General features: G+C 49.5%; 1 protein-coding gene across 5 annotated transcripts; it reads right to left on the bottom strand.

Annotated features, from left to right (window-relative positions):
- Positions 1-148: 148 nt before the first annotated feature.
- Fbxo46 (F-box protein 46) lies at positions 149-17,923 on the bottom strand. 5 transcript variants are annotated; one of them, XM_050126292.1, is made up of 4 exons: positions 17,847-17,863; positions 4,847-5,020; positions 4,376-4,620; positions 149-2,573 (listed from the first exon to the last, which is right to left on the bottom strand). In XM_050126292.1, exon 4 carries the CDS (start codon positions 2,497-2,499, stop codon positions 688-690), a length of 1,812 nt encoding a protein of 603 aa, XP_049982249.1. In that variant the 5' UTR covers positions 2,500-2,573; positions 4,376-4,620; positions 4,847-5,020; positions 17,847-17,863; the 3' UTR covers positions 149-687. The 5 variants fall into 5 exon arrangements, with proteins under 5 accessions (XP_049982249.1, XP_049982250.1, XP_049982251.1 ...); XM_050126293.1 differs by lacking the exon at positions 4,847-5,020 and having other exon boundaries at positions 17,847-17,880; XM_050126294.1 differs by lacking the exon at positions 4,376-4,620.
- Positions 17,924-20,755: the final 2,832 nt, after the last annotated feature.

The raw sequence follows: 20,755 nt of genomic DNA on the forward strand, positions 1-20,755 counted from the left end.
TGGAATTCAGACCCACTGTCCTTGCCCTCTGAGGCAAGGGGTTTCACAGCTTTACTGGGGAGTCAGTGACAAGAGCTTAAAGAGGGATCTCTATACTTGAGGGGATCTCACCCACTTTCCCTGGGGTGGGGGAGGGAGAGACTGATAGTTCAGAAGAAATCATTTTTTTATTTAATGAGGAAAACATCTAGAAATGGTGGGCTGGCTCCTGCCTCCAAAAAGTGCTGACTTGAGTTGCGAGCTAATGGCCTGGAGGTGTCAACCTTAGAGACTGCAGCCCTTTGGGTGAACAAAGAACTCGGGGAGGCACAGAATGGGGAGGGCCAGCTTGAGGAATGCCTCAGGTGGTACCAAAATTAGCTGCCATCTGCTCCCTGCTGGTGGGTCCCTGGGGTAGAGAGACTCAGGGATGGGGTTGGGGCTTGATGGAGGCGCAATTGAGATGCTGATAAAAAACAAAAAATACAACCCTCTCTGAGGGTCCATGGCCCTGGCTCTGAAGAGTAGAAAACCAACAGGGGTCAACCAGGGTATTTACCCACTGACCCCCAAACCTGGTCCCAGTTCTAGCGGGAGATCAACGCTGGATGGACTGGTAGGTGTTGGCTGGTGACTCAGTCCTGGTCCCCAGCTCCCAGCAAAGCGGGAAGGGGTTAGGTACAGCAGGTGTCCCCTCATCCCCAGGCTTCACCTTCCCTCTTCCCGGCCAGCTCGGCCCCCTCCCACTCCATTGCACGGCAGCACCCAGTTGTTGTCGTGCAGGCCCAAGCGACAGCCTGGTGTCTCGCGATCGGCTCTGCGGCAGCACATCCAGTAGGAACGTCCGTAAGGCAGGTCATGGTGGTAGGGCTTGGGGTGCCAGCGGCAGAGTGACACGTCGCCCTTCTCATATCTCTTGCGGCACTGCTTACAAGGGTCATCACGATAGAGTGGGTCCCGGTTCCAGCGCGAGTCCGTAGCACGCACACCAAAAGCCTCGATGATGCCCTTGAAGTGGTGGCAGGTACACTTAAGGGCTGCCAGGGCTCGGGTGGGCAGGAAGCTGAAGATCTTGACCAGCACATGCTCAGGCAGCAGCAGCATGTACTGCCGTGGCTCCAGAAGTCGCTGGATCTTGAAGCGAATCTCCAGGAAGTCATGCGACACGTGCCGGTACAGGCGGCACAAGGAGGTGTCCGTTGTGCCCTCCGAATCGTCGGGACCTGGCACTGTGCTTGGTGTATCAGCTGGGGGTGGCTCAGGCGGCCCTTCTGGACCCCGGGACTGGAGGAAAAAGAGCTGGCCAGGTGGGGGTGGCTCCTCAGGGCTCACTGTCAGGCAGACAGTCTCTTCCTTTACGTTCTTGGTGCCATCTTTGCCAAAGAAGATGCACTCATCCACCACACCTGTCACTACCACATCCACATGGAACCCTGATGCTCCACAGTCCCTGGCAGGGGGTGGAGGAGGGGCTGGGGGGGTATCCTCAGGCCTGGCCGGGGTTGGTGTCTCACCTTCACTGGCTTCGTCTGCCCTGGCCAGGAGGAACTCCATGTTGCTGGGAAGGGCATCCCTGGAGGGGCTGATAAGCTGGTACAAATCACAAGTGATTTTGTCTTTGGCTCGAGCCCCAGGACCAGGACTACCAGGGTAGGGACTACCAGGCTGGCCTCCACTCCAAGTAGGTAAATTGCCATCTGGCGAACAGGGCTCTCGGCCATTGGAGATGCGGAAAGCGATCCGCACTTCACCAGGCCCAGGACCTGGCCGCTCCTCCTTGCGGAGACCCTTGGTTGGAGGGCTGTCCCGCTGGGCCTCAAAGTGGGCCACTGCCTCAGCAACTCGGCTACAGTCACCACCACCAGATCGTCTTTCTGACCCTAACCCCTTGGCTGGTCCCCCCTGCTCAGCTGACACGAAGACCACCGGAGCTGGGGTGGTGGGGCGTGGGTAACTCTGTAGGGCCAAGGCAGCTCTCTGTTCAACCAGGGCCACCATTTCCGCTACGGAGAGCAGGTCTACATCATCTCCGGATGTCGTGGGAGCCCCCTCAGTGGCAGGAGCTCCTCTTCTGCCCCCTGGGTCTGGAGGAGCCTTGGTGGGCTCAAGGCAGCGCCTCCTCCTCTTGGCTTTGGAACTATCACTGCCCCAGTGCCCTTTGACCTTCATAGAGCTAGCCCGGCTACCTCCACCACACTGGTGGGCCACAAAGAAGGCCACCTTTTCCTTTGTGTTTCCAGGCTTGATTACATACCACGTGTCCAGCAGGACTCGACCCTCATAGCCAGCAGCTGTTGAAGAGAGAAGTGGAGCATGCTGGGAGGTGGGGGCTTCTGCAGCCAAGGTAGGTGGTGTGTTCTCTGAGTGTGCAGGTCCGTGGTCAGGCTCAGTTCCACTGCTTGTGTCAGAGCAGGCTGGCGGCTTGAGGGCTGTGGAAGGTGGGCGTGGCTGGTTCTGGGAATATGTGCCGAAGGGGCGGGGGCACCAGAGCTGGAAGGGCAGGAGGCTGCCCCTGTCCATGCTGGGAGATGATGGCAAATAGCAGGTAGTCACTCAATCTCAGGATGTTGGTAGTAGGGAGCTCCACATGCCACCTGGAGACATAGAAGGTTGAAACATTGTTGTGGAATATTGGTCTAGTAAAGAGCAAGGCACGAGAAAGACAGGTGGGGCTGGTGAACGGAGAGAATAAATAGGAGAAATCTTGGAAAGAAAAAAGATCAGGTAGTAAGAGAAGAACAAGGAGAAGAGGACTCCAGGGGTCAGCCACCCACCTACACACACAGCAAGTCACAGAGTAAGATAAAGAAAGGTACACAGGGGCTGGGCGGTGGTGGCGCACGCCTTTAATCCCAGCCCTCAGGAGGCAGAGGCAGGCAGATCTTTGTGAGTTCGAGGCCAGTCTGGTCTACAAGAGCTAGTTCCAGGACAGGCTCCAAGCTATAGAGAAACCCTATCTCAAAAAACAAAAACAACAACAACAACAAAAAGGAACACAGAAATAGAGAGGTAAAAGCCCAGAGGCAAAAGGTAAATGGGATAATTCAAGTTAAAAAAGCTGGCTAGAAACAAGTCAAGCTAAAGCTGGGCATTCCTAAGTAAGAATAAGCCTCTATGTATTTGTCTGGAGCTGGGCAGCAGGCCCCAAAGAGTAAAAAGTATAAAAACAACCAACAACAGAGCACTGAGGTCACTGCCTTTCTTCCCAAGACCACCCAATCTTAACTTCTGCACAAGGGACAAATCAAATTAGAGCACTGAGAACTGTATGCCACACACAGTAAAGTGTGCAAGCTGAATCCCAGCAAGGGAGGAGTAAGGTCAGGAGTGGAAGGCCATCCTGGGCTACATGAGTCCCATCTTAAATGGACAGACAGACAGACACACACACACACACATACTCTCAAACTCTCTTCTTTGGCTAGAGGCATGGCTGGTAAGAGCCACTGCCTGGAATCCCCCAGTAAAGGGCTAGGAGCATGGTTCTACGGTACAGCAACAGCACTTGCCTGACTTTACCTAGTGAGGGTTAGGGCTATGGATCGAGGCAGCCTCTCTACCAGTCTGGATTTTGTTCCTAGCATGGCCAAGAAAGTAAAATCCTAGCCCAGTCACGAATCAGGTAAGCAGAGGGATGCAGCCAAACCTTTATATATTTATTAGTTTGGTTTTTTTTTTTTGAGACAGCATTTCTCTTTGTAGCCTTGGTGTCCTGAAAGTCACTCTGTAGACCAGGCTGGCTTGGAACTCAAGAGATCCACCTGCCTTTGCCTCCCAAATGCTGAGATTAAAGGCATGACCTGGCCTGGCCTTAACCTTCAGTGAAAGTACCAGGCAGACTAACCAAGCTCCTCCTTACACTTGTACCTCTAGTGGCCAGTTCCAGAAAAGGCAGACATTCCCAGCCTTGTCCACAGAAGCCAGAGTACACACAGAGGGGTAAGGTGATTAGTCAAGGGAGGAAAATCTGAAGCCAGAACCAGACAAACCCTTAAGAAATTTACTCTCCACTTGTTTTGGGTCATAAGGTTCTTGGGTATGATGACGGTTCTTTTTTTTCTTTTTGAGACTTGGTCTCACTATAGCCCAGGCTCATCTTAAACTCAGCAATCCAATCTTCCTGTTTCATTCTGGGAATACAAGTGTGAGGCAGGCACTATACTCATCTTTTTTTGAGATTATTCTTTGAGACAGGATCTCACTCTTTAGCCCCAGCTGTCAGGCTCCTAGCATCCCAGGTTCCGGGATCACAGGCCTGGGCTGCAGCATCTGCTGAGAGCACCCTTAATAATGATTTTTCTTTTTGTTCTACAAGAATTTGCACACATCAGCTAATCTGGAGGCAGTTTTGTTAATGAGTCTGATGGCAGCATTTTCTGTTCCACTTTCTACTTACCAGTAAGTAGCAGACGCTTACAAAGATGTCTCCTGCATCTTTGGCCCATCTTCTTCCAGACATGTCAACATGAAAACCCTCCACCAGGGTATGGTGTTGAGTGCCTATAAACCCAGATCTGGGGAGGTGATGAGCACCTAAGATCCCAGATCTAGGGAGGTGATGAGTGCCTATGATCCCAGATCTGGGGAGGCTGAGGCAACAAGATAGAGAATTCCAGGCCAGTCTGGGCTACATAGCCAGACCTTGTCCAAAAAAGAAACAAATAAACAAAAGGAAAAAATAACCCTTCGCAAAATAAACTTGAATATGCCAATGAAACAGAAAGGTAAGCAAATTACAAGCCAAGAATTAAGCCCAGCCCACTGCCTATCTTTGTAAACTAAATTCTATGGAAACAAATGATAGCTGCTTTCATTCTACAAGAGCAGAACTGCATCAATGATTGTACGGCCTGAAATAATTCATTACCTGGTCTTTTATAGAAAAAGCTGGGCTGGAGAGATGGCTCAGAGGTTAAGAGCACTGGTTGTTCTTCCAGAGGTCCTGAGTTCAATTCCCAGGAACCATATGGTAGCTCACAACCATCTATAATGGGATCTGGTTCCCTCTTAGGGCACGCAGGCATACATGTAGTGCAGAACACTGTATACATTAAAAAAAAAATCCAATCCCCACCCCCCCCAAAAAAAGAAAAGAAAAAATTAGCTGATGCTGTAGGATGGACTGCCCACTCTAAATCTAGACAAATCTGACACACTATTATATTAGGGACCTGCAGATGCCATTCAAAACTCGGCTCCAAGTCACCAGTAACAGAACCCCAACCTTAAGACTCCTTACTCAACCTCACCCTCATTTCCAGAATCTTCATGTCCTACCCCCAAGTATTCTAACTTTTTCAAATTTTATTTTAAAATTTCAACCCCCTCCTCAAGACCTTACCAAGCCTGGTGGCATATGTCTGTAATCTCAGCACTTGGGAGGCTGGGGCATGAGACAGGAGGTTAAGGATTCTGGGTTTGCAATATTATATAAAAAAATCCTGTTCCTCCCACCCCCAAATCTAAGTGGTGCCGGCCTTTAATCCCAGTACTCGGGAAGTAAAAGCTTATGGATCTCTGAGTTCAAAACCATCCTGGTCTATCTAGTCCTAGGCTAGCCAGGGCTACTTAGAGACCCTGGCCCATAAATAAATAAGAATGAGAGTTGAAGAGATGGCTCAGCAGTTAAAAGCACTTGCTGCTCTTGCAGAGAACCCAAGTGTGGTTCCCAGCACCCACAGAGTGGCTCTCTGTAACTCCTGTTCCAGAGGATCCATCTCCTCTCCGCCGGCAACAGACACATATGTGGGACACAGATATACACACACAGGCAATACAATACATATAAAACTTTAAAAAAAACCAAAATAATAAATCAAAACAAATAGAAAACGCCCTCCAGCACAGAGACGCCAAATCACAAATAACTTTTCAGACATCCGAAGACACACAACAATACCCGAATCTCACAGGTCTCCTGACATCCTCCGCTCATTCCCGATACCGACCCTTATTCTTCCCCTTCATTCCCCAAGAGCTCCCGATCCTTGAAAGAACTCAGACATAAAAATACCCCATTTAAAACGAACCCCAAATCAAATAAATGTCAGCAGTCCCTAATGAAACCGAGTGGTACAACAGCAGCCGCGTGTCCCGCACGCTCCAGCAGGCTCTTAGGCACTGCTCCGACATCGCTGCTCTGCAGACCCCGGGAGCGCGCAGTCTCCGCAGCTCCCACTTGCCGACCGGCCACAGAAAGGAAAGTGCCCTCCTGTCCTAGGTCACACGGAGAGGAAGGACTCAAGCCCAGGCATTCTGGCCCCCGAACCCCCAAAGGACACCTCTAAAACACAACCAAGCCTACGACGTTACAAAATAACCCCAGCCCAAGGTGTTTCTTTAGCTCCCGGGACCCCTAAAGTATCCTCTCCACCCCCTCAACTTCCCCAAACGCTCAATTAAACGCTTCAATGCAAAAAGGTGCCCCCAAGTTCTGGACCCGCCTCCTCCTCGACGGAATCCTCCGACCCCCTCAGGCGACCTCCCCCCCCCCCCACCACCCTGCTCTCTCTCTCTCTTTCTTTCATCCTCTCTCTCCCCCCCCCCCCAAAAAAAACCGGACACGCCCCCTCCCCCCCCCCGCGCTTACCGCAGCGCCTCCTCCAGGCGGCCGGGAGAATGGCTGCCCACAAGCATGCGCACCGGAGCCCCGCGGGCCCACCCCCTCGCGCGGGCTGGCGCGCGGTGCGCCCCGCCCCGCCCCTTTGTTGACAGACGCGCGCGTGACGGCCCCAGCCAATGAGCGGCCACGGTTCAGAGCCGTGCCCATATAAGGAAGGCACTGGCGAAGGGGCCCCCAACTTGGAAAACAGGAGGAGTAGGCGTGAGGTGACGGGAGGGGGCGGGCAGGATGGAAACAGCCCGAAGTAAGGGAGTGGGGACAAATTCCCACACTCCAGGACTGCCGGATGGAGAAGCCGGCGGGGACACCGATCGCCACACTCAAGGAGAGGAGAACTATCCAACGTTCCCTTGAAACAGGAGCCCTGATGGACGCAAGAGATTTAAAGGGCCACGCGGCCGGGGACTCGCTGACTCGGGCAGAAAGAAGTAGGGGAGAAAGGTCCGAGAACCTGGCTTTGCTTAACAGTTGTGGCGATGGAAAGGTTTCTCGGTGGGACACCGGAGCATTAGTCACCTAGTCTTTAAAACAAACAGGCAAGTCGGGCGTGACACACCACACCTCAGTAGTTCCAAAGTCTGGGAGGCTGAGGCAGGAAGTTTTTTAAGCCATCCTGGGTTATATAGTGTCACACTGTCGTAAAATAAAAATAAAATCATACAAAAACGGAAGAATAAGCAAAACAACAGCAACAACAAATTTCCCTCAAACCCACAAACAGACAAAGGAGGGGCTGGAGGGATGGCTCAGCGGTTAAGAGCACTGGCTGCTGTTGCAGAGGGCTTGGGTTCGGTTCCAGCACCCGCAGGGCAGCCTCTAAGTCCAGTTCCAGACGTGGCATCCTCTTTTGACCGCTGCGGGCACTGCATGCATGCAGTCCACAGACATGCATGCAGGCAAAACACATACGTATTAAAAAGGGTGGGGGAAAGCTAGCATTTAGGAAATAAAGCTAGGGGGACCAGGAGTTCACCCCCACACACACATCAGACCTTTTTCAAAAGCCAAATTCAAAATCAAAGAACAAAGGCTAACCCTGTACTGGTCACTGGTCCCCATAGTCACTGACTTGACAATCAAGGCTAAGGCTTGGGAACCTGTCCAGTCTCCTACGAGGCTCTTCAAACCTCTACACTCACTACTGGAAAACAACAGGAAGTCACACAATAATGACTTTTAAGTTATCTTAAAATTACAGCAGATATCTTGTGTTGTTTCTGGCCTATGCCAGGCTGATTCAAGACAAACCCAAAGGTGGCTTTCAGGGCAGTGCAAGTGGCTGGAGAGCTGTTCAGCGGGTAAGGACATTATGGTTTTTTTTTTTTTATAAGAGCCACGAGCTTCACAAATCTCCAACTTTAAGGATTTATTTTTACTACTTTTAAAGTGTGTGTGACTGTGTATGTGCATCTGAGCGCAGGCATCCATAGTCCAGTTGAGGGCGCTGGAGTTACAGGCACTGTGAGCCACCTGATGTGTTGGGAACTTAGGTCCTCTGAAAGAGCAGCCAAACCATTTCTCCAACCCTATAATCCACAATTTTAATGGAAACCACAAACATGCCTGTCACAGGAGATTGCCTGAGAAAGTGAAGCTGATAGGACGACCTCACACTCTGCACCCTTATTAAGTGCCCCCCAATAATTAGAGAATGCACATTCCCATACCCTGATACACAGAGTTGTCTGCAAAACCTTGCCCTTGACATGCACAGAGGTCCTCCTGCAGGCTGGTCCTGGATGCATAGGATACAGAGATGACACTGGGCTCACCAGAAATAGCTCAGAGGGAAGGGGAAAGACACCCACTTTATGCAGTTAGTGGCACAGCACTTAAAACGAACTCATTTATTCTCATCTCTCTCTAGGGTCTCACTCTGTAGTCAGCCTGGCCTCAGCCTCTTGAGCACTGGAAGCCCAAGCGTGCTGCACAACCAGTGTGTTTCATTTTTAAGTCTTTATTTGAGGTCTGTGTATGGCATATGTATGTGTTTGTGTGGGAGTGTGTAAGTGTGCTTGGAAATGCACATGAGTGTGTGTGGTGGACAGAGATCAACACCAGGTGTCTTGATCACTCAGCATATGTCTTTTCTCCCACCCCGAAACTAGGTTTCTCTGTGTAGACAGGATGTCCTCAAACTCAGAGATTCTCCTGCTTCTCGACTGCTGGGATTAAAGGCATGCGCCACCATCACCATGGGCTGCACATGGTTTTTGAGGCAGGATCTCTCACTGAAACCCAAGCTCAGTAGTAGCTTTATTAGGCTGACAATGAGACTCGAGTAAAAATGTCTCTGCCTGCCATCCTTCCAGTATTGTGGTTACAGATGCACATAGCTGTGTCTGGCTTCTTAGGTGGGTGCTGGGGATCTGAACCCAGGTCCTCAGGCTTGCAGAGCAGGCACTTTACCCGCTAAGCCATCTCCCCACACTGTGTTCGTTCTTTTTCTTTTTAAAATGGATCTAAGACCTATTTTAAAATCTGTGTATGTGTGTCTGTATATGGGTATGTGCACAGGTAAGGGTGCCCAAGGAGGTCAAAAGAGGGTGTCAGATCTCCTGGAGCTAGAGTTACAGACGGCTATGGACCACCTGCCATGGGTGCTGGAAACCAAACTCAGGTCCTCTGCAAGAACAAGTGCTCTTAATGTTGAGCTGCCTCTCGAGCCCAGCCCATCCGTGTCTTATTTTCCTGTTGTGTCAAAGACTAGGAAGGAAACTCAGGCAGACAAAGTAGGCAGCAGCCTCTGCCCTCAGACTGCTCACACTCACTGGGCACAGATGGTATCACTCAGTCCTCCAGGTCACCACACTCACTGTTCCCTGTCACCCTTTACCTCCTTCAGGACTGGCTCAGAAGTCACCTCTGGGAAGCCTTTGATCCAAGTCCACAGCTTCTGCCCAACAGAACACAAACTCAATCCTCATTGGCTTTTCTCCTTCCTGTCTGTCACTATCCACGGTACTAAGCACTTTGCTTACAAAGTGTGCTGTCCGCCTCTCCTTATTAAAATGAAAGCATAAGGGCTGGCGTTTCCCTTTGTTTCATTATATAGCACAAGTTCATCTCAAACTGGAGGTGCTCCTGCCTCAGTTTCCTCAAGACTGGAATGACAGACATGTACAGACATAGCTGGCTTGGCTGGCATGCAGCTTTCTTTCTCTAGTGTCTGCCTTGAAGCATGGCATCAGGTGCCAGCCCCTGGGAACAAGCAAGAAACACAGGTCCCAGGTCCTTGCCTCAGGGTGGCTGACTGCAGCGTGCATTTCACGGACAGCCCAGGTCACCATGTGCAATGCATTGTCTGGATGAGTGGACAGCCTGATGGCTGGCCAGCTTTTAAGTGTCTACTGCTGGAGACATCTGAATAGCTGGCCACTCCAACCAGCTGCCCTGAAAAATCCCATCCACCCCCTCAGGGGCCTTCACAGGCTATCCTTGACCTCTTCCTCACCACGCTGCTTCTAACACCTGTCCCCGTCACTGCTCAATGGCAGTGGGCTGGGCAGATGAGAGGCTCTCTCCCCTCCAGCCTGTGACTGGGATCTCTCCTTGTAGCTATCCTGGATCTCTGAGTAGCTCACTGGAGGCCTCAGGGTCTACAAGCTGCTTACCCACGCCCCTCCCAGCTCCTGCTTTTGGCCTGCGAGTCAGGTCTCCTCTCTCCCTCTGAGGTCCAGCTACCACACCATCCTCAGTCTAGTCCTACCATGTTAAGACTTGAGGTGTGCAGGGCTAGCCAGCTTTTTTGGTGCCCGTTAGGTGGGGAAACAGGGACACAGGGAGGCCACCTAACCTGGTTTCTGTCTGCTTCCAGGATCTCTAGATGCCGGAAGGTTTGGCTAGCTCTGCCCTGAAGATTATTAGTCAGAAACAACTTTGAAGCCAGCCCGATGGCCCCATCTGTAATTCCAGCTCTCTGGGAGGCCGAGAGAGGAGGATCACAAGTTCAAAGCCAGGCTGGGTAACTACTGGGGCAACTTGCCTCCTAAAGAAGGCGAAGGTGTGGCTCAGCAGTGCAGCACATGCCTTGAATCCACCAGTGTGCGGCTCAGGGCTAGAATGTTTGCCTAGCAGACAGACAATCCTGAATTCCATCCCCAGAATAGAAATAAATAAGTAAAGCAGGGTCCTGGAGAGATGGCTCAGCAGTTAAGAGCATTGGCAGCGGGGGCTGGAAAGATGGCTCAGAGGTTAAGAGCACTGACTGCTCCTCCAGAGGTCCGGAGTTCAATTCCCAGCAACCACATACATAATGAATAAATAAATCTTAAAAAAAAAAAAAAAAAAAAAAAAAAAAAAAAAAAAAAAAAAAAAAAAAAAAAAAAAAAAAAAAAAAAAAAAAAGAGCATTGGCAGCTCTTGAAAAGGATCCAGGCTCAGTAAAAGGATCCAGGCTCAGTTCCCAGCACACACATCACAACTGTCCTTGGGTCCAATTCCTGAAAATCTGGTGCCCTCTTCTGGTCTCTCTAGGCACCAGGCACATGCACAGTGTACACGTACATATGCAGACAAAAAAACCAACCCCCCAAAAAACAAACAAAAAAAAACAAAAATCCACTCATATACATAAAATATTTGTTATTGTTTTTTGAGACAGAGTCTCCCTCTGCAACCCAAGCTAGCCTGAAAGTCACTATGAGAGTTCAGGCTGTGTTGGAACTCCAAGCAATCCCCCTGCCTCAGCCACCTCACTGCTGGGATCACAGGTGTGTATATATAATCATACCAGAGTGGTCCTCTTTAGTTCACATTCTGAAATGAAACTGATCTCCAGGAATCACAAAAAACAAACCAGGAAACTTTCCCCTTACTGCAGGATCCTGAGCCTTGCTTATTCATTTAACAGAGAGAGGTGGTTCCATGGTTAAGAGCACTGGTTGCTCTTGCAGAGAACCCAGGTTTAGTTCCTAACACTCACTTGGTAGTTCATAACTGCCTGCAATTCCAGTTCCAGAGGATCCAGTGTCCTCTTCTGGCCTCTCAGGGCACAACACACATATAGTGTGCAGGCATACACAAAGGTAAAACATTTATACACATTATAATCCCAGCACTTGGGAGGCAGAAGCAAATGGATCTTTGTGAGTTTGAGGTCAGCCTGGTCTACAGCTAGAGTTGTTATACACAGAAACCCTACCTCAAAACAAACAAAACAACAACAAAAACATATTGTAGCCAGGTGTGGTGGTGCATCCTTTAATCCTGGCACTTTGAGCCAGACAGAGGCAGGCATATCTCTGTGAGTCTGAGGCTAGCTTTATCTACACAGTGAATCCAGGCCAGCCAGAGCTATACAGTGAGATCCTGTCCAAAAGAAACCTACACTGTGACAGGTGTAGTTCCAGGCACTGGAGACACAAGGAACAGGAGACAGAAATCCCTGTCCTCAAGGGGCTGACGTACTAATTGGATAAAGGGAAAATAAACACAATGGCAGTTTCCAGGTAGAAATAAACGCACAGGCAAGGGAGGGGGCTGGGCTGGATGGAGGGTGAGCTTCTGATCTCAAATTGAGCAGTGAGTGAGGCTGTGAGGAGGCCATATCCTCTTCTGCATGAAGGGACATACCACAAGCAAACTTCAGCAAAGCTGCGCTCTGAGGAGGAAGACGGCTTTGCCACTGCAGCCAGTAACATGCTGTCACAAATGGAATACAACAAAGGTGACAGTGACTTTAGAGGCAGATGTGATATTGGATGCCTGAAAACTCAACATTCTGGAAGCCAAGGTGAGAAGATCCTGGAGAGCTCAAGGCCAATGATACAGAGTAAAACCCTGTCTTAAAACAACAGGGAAGGGGGGCTGGAGAGATGGTTTAGTGGTTAAGAGCACTGACTGCTCTTACGAAGGATCTGGGTTTAATTCCCAGCACCTACATGGCAGCTCACAACTGTCTGTGACTCCACTATCTGAAACCCTCACACAGACATAAATGCAGCAAATACTAATGCACATAAAGTGAAAATATGCTTTTTTAAAAAAAAGTCAGGGAAGGGTCAGGGTGGGAGAGCTGGCTTTGAGGTTAAGAGCACTGGTTGCTCATGCAGAGGACCAAGGTTCAATTCCCAGCACCCACAAAGGCAGCTCACAACCATTTTTAACTCCAGTTCCAGCAGACTGGACACCCTCTTCTGACCTCTGCAAGCACTGCCTAGACATGGTACAGACATACACAAATGCAGGTCAACATGCAAAACACTTAAGTACAAATAAATATCGGTAGCTTAGTCTATAAAGTGCTTGACAGACAGGCATGAGTGTTGGCAGAGGCTGCCAGTTCGTTTCCCAACTGCCCTGACTCTTAATAGTCACACAGAAACCATATTGTTTGCAATACTGTTTGGCCAATAGCTTAAGTGTATTTTTAGCTAGCTCTTATATCCTGAACTAACCCATCTCCATTAATCTGTGCATCACCGCGAGGTCGTGTCCTACCAGCAAAGTTTCAACAGGCTACTGCGCAAGCCTCTGTCTCCTGTGGCGGCTACATGGCTTCTCGCTCACTCCGCCTACTCTCTCCTCTATCTGTTTGGAGCTCCCACCTTGCCCTATTCTGTTAAGCTACTGGCAGAAACAGCTTTATTCATTAACGAATAAAAGCAAAACATAGACAGAAGGACTTCTCACACCACACGAGGACCTGGACTTCATCCCCACCATCATGTAAAAAGTAGGGCATGGTGGGATACATTTGTAACCCCGCCACTGCAGGTACCGAGATATGCTTGCTGGCACATACACGTACACAAACACACAGATACACACACATGTGCGCTGAGAAAGCCTCAGACAGGCACAGGCTGAAATTCAATGTAAGATTTTTTTTTTCGAGACAGGGTTTCTCTGTGGTTTTGGAGCCTGTCCCGGAACTAGCTCTGTAGACCAGTCTGGTCTCGAACTCACAGAGATCCGCCTGCCTCTGCCTCCCAAGTGCTGGGATTAAAGGCGTGCGCCACCAACGCCCGGCTCAGATTTTTTTTTTTTTAAGCCAAAAGAGCATGGTACCTGGAGCCTCTGATCCCTGCTCTTGGGACTCAGAGGCAGGAGAATCAATGTCATCCTCACTACACAGTGAGTTCAGCCCCAGCCTGAACTACATTAGAGCCTATCTTAGAAGAAGAAATAAACAAGCAATCACTATGTGTGGCAGCACAGACTTATAATTCTAGCGCAGTAGTGGCTGGGACAGGATGACCAAAGGTTTGGGGCCAGCCTATGCTGCATAATGAGACCCTATTTCAGAAAACACATACAATCTCAACGCTCAGTCAGCAGAGGTAAGCAGATCTCCCTGAGTCCTGGGCTAGCCTGGTGTACTTACATACTGAGTCTCAGAGCAGTGAAGCTATGACGTTAGAATATACCTCACGAAACAAATGGAAACAAGGAGGGGAGGAGGCAAAATAATTTGGAAATGTCACTTGTTTTTCTAAGACAAACAAATGGAGGGTATGGGGGAAAAGTATCAGCTCAACCAGCTGTAACACACAGGGACAAGTGATTTAGGCCAAATCAATAGGTGTTCAGATAATTTAAGAAAAAGTGGAGAGGCCAGGTGGTGGTGGCGCACGCCTTTAATCCCAGCACTTGGGAAGCAGAGGGAGGTGGATCTCTGTGGGTTCAAGGCCAACCTGGTCTACAGTTGAGTTCCAGGACAGTCAGAGCTACACAGAGAAACCCTGTCTTAAAAAAAAAAAAAAAAAAGCAGAGAGACAATGCTAAAAGTTCTCAGGGTAGGGTTTGGGTGGGTGGGGAGGACACATCCCATAGGCATGACAGCGATGCAAGGACCAGGCACGAGACAGGGTGACACTGACAGCATCAGAGGGACTGAACCCTGAAAACTGCACACAAAGCATAGAGCCCCTGGTGCTGAGAACAGTGTCCTGGCATTATGAAAACAGGGCGATCTGGAGGGCAGAGGCCAGTCTGCCTACCATCCTCTGGCACCTAGCGGAGGATCTGGCCACTTAACGGAGTGAATCCCAAGTCAGCAAGGTAATTCATGGGTATAGGCCCTTGCCGCCAAGCTGACCAACCTGACTTCTATCCTCGGGATGCACTCAGTAGAAGGAGAAAACCCATGCCCACTGACTTCCACTTCCCATAGTACACACTATAAGTATAGACATAATTTTTTAAGTGAACTCCCATCTTTTTCAGATGGCAATCTTCCTCTCCCCTCCTACCTCCCTTTTCCTTCCTTCCTTTCTAGATCATATGTAGCCCAGGCTAGCCTCCAACTTCAGCTCTTCCCACTTCCACATCAGGTGTGCCATCACAACGAGCAGAAATGTATTTTCTTGAAAGAATGAAAACCCCAAGTTGTCACACTTGTTGAGAGCAAAATGCAACAGGCATTTTAAACAAAGGGCCTTATTGTCAGTTCCTGAGGGGAATATCATGGGCTGAGTGTGGTCCCATTTTACATATTAAAAAAAATGGAGGCCAGGTATGGTGAACCATGCCTTTAATCCCCACTCTTGGGAGGAGGAGACAGGTGGATCTCTGTGAGTTTGAGACCAGCTTGGCCTAAATGAAGTTTCAGAACAGCTAAGGCTACATAGAGAGACCCTGTCTCAAAAAAAGAAAGAAAGAAAAAGAAAACTGAGACCAAGAGTGGGAAGGAAGCTCAGCCAAAGTCATGGCGTGCCATTTGGCTCCAGCAGACACCAGAGCTTTTAGCCGTAAGCTTGACTATCAGTCACTGAGCTTATAAACTAAAGGCTCCAAGCAAATGACCCATGCTTGGGCTGCTAAGACAGTTGAACAGCGCTTGCTCCTCTTCTGAGGTTGTGGGTTCAAGTCCCAGCACCTACATTAGGCAGCCCACAATCACCTGTAACTCTAGCTCCTGAGCATCCAACTGACCTCTTCTGGGGCACAAGGACACTGTCCCCCATAACATACACATAAATAAAAAAATAAAGATTAAAAAATAAAAAAACCCAAATTGTTTCAAAGTGAATTACAAAGTTGCTAGACTCCTTAGGGAAGCCCCTTTCCTGCCATGACTAAAATGTTAGAAGCACACACATACCACCACCAACAATGACAACAAGAAAATCAAAAATCAAGTCAAATCAAGCAAAACCCTAACTCAGTTGTCAGCAGTATTTATAACTCACTAGAAGACTTGGGAATTGGGCCAGACTGGGCAAGTGAATTATTAATATTTAGCTGGAGACAGATTGAGTTTCTGAGCACCTTTCTGGGAGTCTTGCTTAGACTTAGAAACCCAGGAATAGGTGGAACTAGAAAAATCAGGTAAGGGGGAGAGGGCAACTTGAGAGCAAAGAGACAACATGCTCAATGCTCCCTCACTGGTTCCTCCATCTTCTTCTTTTTGGTTTGTTTTCTTGTTTTCTTTTGTTTTGTTTTTGAGACAGGGTTTCTCTGTGTAACAGCCCCGGAACTCTGTAGACCAGGCTGGCCTCAAGCTCACAGAGATCCACCTGTCTCTGCTTCCCCGAATGCGAAAGCCACCACCGTCCAAGTCCCTCATCTATTTTCTTTATCTGACGTTTCCCATTTGTTTTAAAAACAAAAACATGGACCAGTGATGCAGCTCAGTTGGTAGAGCGATTGCCTAACATGCACAAAGTCTTGGGATGGATCCCTAGTACAGCATAAATCAGGCATGGTGGTACACACCTATAATCCCAGAAATCAGGATGTGGGGCAGGAGGATCAGAAGTTCAGGTCCATCCTCAGCTACACAGAGAGTTTGAGGCTAGCCTGGAATACACGAGACCCTCAAAACAACAACAAATAGTATCTGGGCTGGGGTAGTAATCCAGCATCTGGATGCTGAGGCAAGAAGATCAATACAGGCCAGCCTGAGCTACACAGTGAGTCTCAAGACAACAAATGTGTACTGTGTACTTACTCTAAGCACTTCCCAAACATTAGCTCCCTAAACTCTCCAGCCTACCTAGCTTATGGGTCTCATTTAATAGCTGCAAAGTCCTAAGATTTGCAGCAGGTCACACAAATGGATTCAATTCTGTCTGACAGCTGCTCTGGCCGGTGTATCTATTCTTCATATTTTACTTCACTATAAGCAGAGGAGACTGGATTAAAGCAACCAAAGCAGATTTTGACCTGGACAGTAATTCTAGATTTACCATTTAATGCTGGCTGACAACAAGAAAGTTGCTTAAACTCTCTGCCCCTGCTTCTTTTCTATAAAACGGAGCACCTACAATTACGTTCATACAAACAGCTAAAACCAAGATCAGGCATTTTGGAAAAATTGGCAGTAAGAGGTAGGGATGGAGGTGTCAGGTTCTGAGAAAATGTCTGAGGGCTGGACTGAAAAGTAGGGACTCTATTGGCAAGCAACTCTAACCCAGTCAACATTCCTGATAGGAGCTTCCCACCAATAGCTCTGAGGCTGGGACTTAACTTTCCTACCAAAAGTATCGATTTTTACGGAGCCTCCCTTTAGCTATCTTCACAGTGGCCTGCTTGTTCTCATCATGAGATAAGGGCACAGAGGTTTACAGAGAGACTTGCCTAGGTCACAAAGGAGGGGCAGAATAAGGAATCTGAAGGCTGGATGGCCCACACAAGCCACTATTTGATGCCACCGGGGCTGGAAGGATGCTAAAGGTGGTCTCGACGGACCCCTTCTGGCCATATCAGCCCAGAGTTACGTGACTGTCTAGTTCATCGGGAGTTTCTGGTTAGATTAAGGCACGATATAGCCAGCCACGTTAGTAAACTCACGCACCCTACAACGCCTCCTGGCCCTAGAAGCTAACCTTCACCCTCATTGACTTCCACCTCCCACCTCCTCAACTTGCCTTGCTGCCCCACCTCGCTGTCAGAGAACTCAACCTAACTGCATCCGCGGTTGGCCTCTCCCTTCACTCTTCTAACCCCGACTCTCATGCCTTTTCATGTACACCAGGCTAACTAACCTCTCTCGAAATTACCCACTTCAGGGTCTCTTGACTAGATGTCCAGCCAGGACTCCCAACTCGGAGTCTCACTCCCCCAGCTCCGAATCCTCCTAATAGTCAATTCTAAAGCTCGACTCTCTCCACCTCCAAGACCCCTCCCTAGCCCCCCATTCTTCTACTCCCTCGGGCTCCTGTTCCTCTCAATCCCCACCCACAGCGATCTCCCCACGCCCAGCCCTTTCTTTAGCCTCAGTTTGTTTCCCCTCGAACCTAGGCCCCGAACCCCGCGCCCATACTCTCGAACACCCGCAGGACCCAGCTTGGGGCTCTCACCATCTCCCCGCGCTGCAGCTCGCTCGACTACGCGGGTTTCCCCCACTCGCTCCTCTCCAGCCTCTCCTTCCGGGTTCTCGTCCCGAAGCCCTCTGGGAATTGGAGTACGGGCGGACATGGACTACAGCTCCCAACATGCAGCACGGTACCTTGGAGGCGGAGTAGGAAAAAAACTAGGCGGGCCGAGAAATAGAACGACTCGAATTCCCAGGAGGCAAAGGGCACACACAGCTGCGCAGGCGCAGACAATTCACCAGCAAGGCTCTCTGGGAAATAGAGTCCAGCTGTCTCCATTTTGGCTCGAGGCCCTTGAAAAGGGAATTAAGGCTACTTCAAAGGAATGTTAGTGAGGGATAAAGAGTTGAGAAAGAAAAAAAATTATTGGTTTACTTAACAATTTATAATATGTTATTTAACAATATTAAATGCTGTTATTAAATATTATATGGTGTGGCTCATGCCTTTAATCCCAGTACTTGGAAGGAGAGGCAGGTGCATCTCTGTGAGTTTGAGGCCAGCCTGGTCTACAGAGCGAGTTCAAACTAGGGCTGTTACACAGAGAAACTCTATCTCAAAAATATCAGTCAATCAATCAATCAATCAATCAATGAGTTTTCCCAGACTTTCCCTCCCATTCGAATTTCACCTCCATCTCGCACCTCACCACTTTCACCTACCACCACCTCCTAATTCCCAAATGGGAAAAATAAGTTATTGGATCGAGGAAAGCCCTGGCACTATGAGACGGTTTATATCCCAGGTAGATCAGCGCATCCAGAGGGAAGGAGTCTTTACGGATTTATGCACCTTGGTTAGGCGCTAGCATAGTATTGTGTGAATAGTTCATGCTTTTTGACCACTTTGGACAACCCTCGTAAGAATAATCCTAAATTACTAAAAGTTAAGGTGACTGTAGATCAAGCCCCTCTGTCCATATCATGAATGGAAAGTACTGTGAGCTGAGAGAGTTTACCCCAGGTACTTGTTGTCATTGCTGGGGGCTAGAAAACGTCTGAAGAGTCCATACAATCCCCGTGTTCGTGTATATGAGAATGTTATTTTCTTTATTTGAGTGGGTGTGAAGCCTAGAGGACGACTTTCGGGAGCTGATTTCGCTCCTTCCACTATGAGTTTCAGGTCGTGAGGATTGGCAGCAGGGGCCTTTACTTACATTGTACTGTTCGGGACGACCGTGGTGGTGCACACCTTTAATCCCACCACTCGGGAGTCAGAGATTGGCAGATCTTCGTGAGTCTGAGGCTAGCCTGGTCTACCTACATACTGAGTTATGTATGACACCCTATGTCAAAAAATAAGGATAAACAAATTATCCTGGAAAGATTTTTTTTCAGCAGTTAAGAGCATATATCACTCTTGCAGAGAACCTGGATTTGCCTCCAGCACCCGCACTGGACCGTTCACAGCTGTCTGTAACTCAAGCTCTAGGGGGATCTGATGCCTTTGGGGACACCTGCACTGAAGTGCACACACCTCCGCCACACGCGCCCATGTATACATAATATTAAATATACATAATGTTAAAAATAACGAATAGTATAGCTTGTAGTCTGATGCGGTGGTGCACTCCTTGCATTCTTGCCCCTGAGGCAGAAGGATCATAAGTACTAGGCAAGCCTGGGTTACATAGCAAGACCTGACCCAAACACAGACACGTAAAAGGTTACTTTGCATTTACAGGAACTGGCATCTCCTTCAGGTCTACAAAGGCTTATTTCAAGGAAAGCTGGCAAAATTACCAGCCTGAACAAGGTGCCTGGCACACCATGGTCTTTAATTAGCCACGCGCTGAAGGGAAAGGGCGGGACCGGGGCACAGGAGGGCCAGCAGGGGGAGTACTGGTATCTCACTCTTCCAGAGACCTGACAAGTCCCGCTACTAGCCCAGGCGAATGGTCAGGGGGCGGGGCAATGCAACGGGGCGTGACCTGAGGAAAAGGCGGGTAGTGGAGCGAGAGCTGATTGGCTGGCACTCTGAGCGCGGGAGCTGGAGCACGTGCGGAGCTGCGATGTTGTCCTTCCTCAGGTGCGCATGCGCATGGGCCCTCGCTGCACAGCCCTTTTCTACCGCCCTCTCTGCCTGGCACCGCGTGGCGGGAACGTGGAGGGGCGTGGCCTCGACTCAGGAGCGAATTCGCGCGTCAGCCTCGCGCCCTGCCATTCCTCGCTCAGCCTGCGCCTCGTGGGTTGGCATCCCTGGGACCTGCGACAGCCATTGTCATCACCATTGGGCTGCCCAAGAGTGGGTCCAGCGTCAAGGTAGAAGTGGAGCCTTAACGCCATTTGCAAGTCTTGAGGCAGGTGTTGGTGACCAAAGGGTGTGGGGCGGTGGATGCCCGGGCACTAGCTGGCGGGGGTAGGGGGGAACCTGGAGTGCCCAGAGTCGCACCTTGTGGCGGTGGCCTTCTTCGGGATAGAGTGGAGCAGGACCACAGAGCTGAAGCAGGTGTGAGGCTAGGCCTAGGTGTGTGTGTGTGGGTGGGCTGAATCTGGATTTCTAGAAAGTTCTTTCTGAGTGGCGCTGGAGATGTGGAGTCTCCTGTTCGAGGCTCGAGGCTCGGCTTTTGGAATCTGAAGGCAGGAGGTCTGGGAATCTTAATTTGAGGTTCCAGAGTTCACATCTGGAGAGTCAGAGATCTAATTTGAGGTGTTTCCGGTCTCAATGGAGTCTATTGAGGTATGAAAGTAGGATCTTGGGTTGGGCACAGTTTGGGTCTTTGAGAACTCGTTTTAAGGCCTAGAGTTGTCCTCCTATGCATTGAATAGAGGCACCAGTTTGGGGTTCTAGATTCCAGTAGAAGCGCTCGTTTTCTTTTTCTTTCTTCCCTTTCTTTCTTTCTTTCTTTCTTTCTTTCTTTCTTTCTTTCTTTCTTCTTCTTCTTCTTCTTCTTC

This window comes from Alexandromys fortis, unplaced genomic scaffold, assembly GCF_014885135.2.
Source record: "Alexandromys fortis isolate MF-2015 unplaced genomic scaffold, M_Fortis_MF-2015_v1.1 scaffold_240, whole genome shotgun sequence".
Taxonomy (NCBI): domain Eukaryota; kingdom Metazoa; phylum Chordata; class Mammalia; order Rodentia; family Cricetidae; genus Alexandromys; species Alexandromys fortis.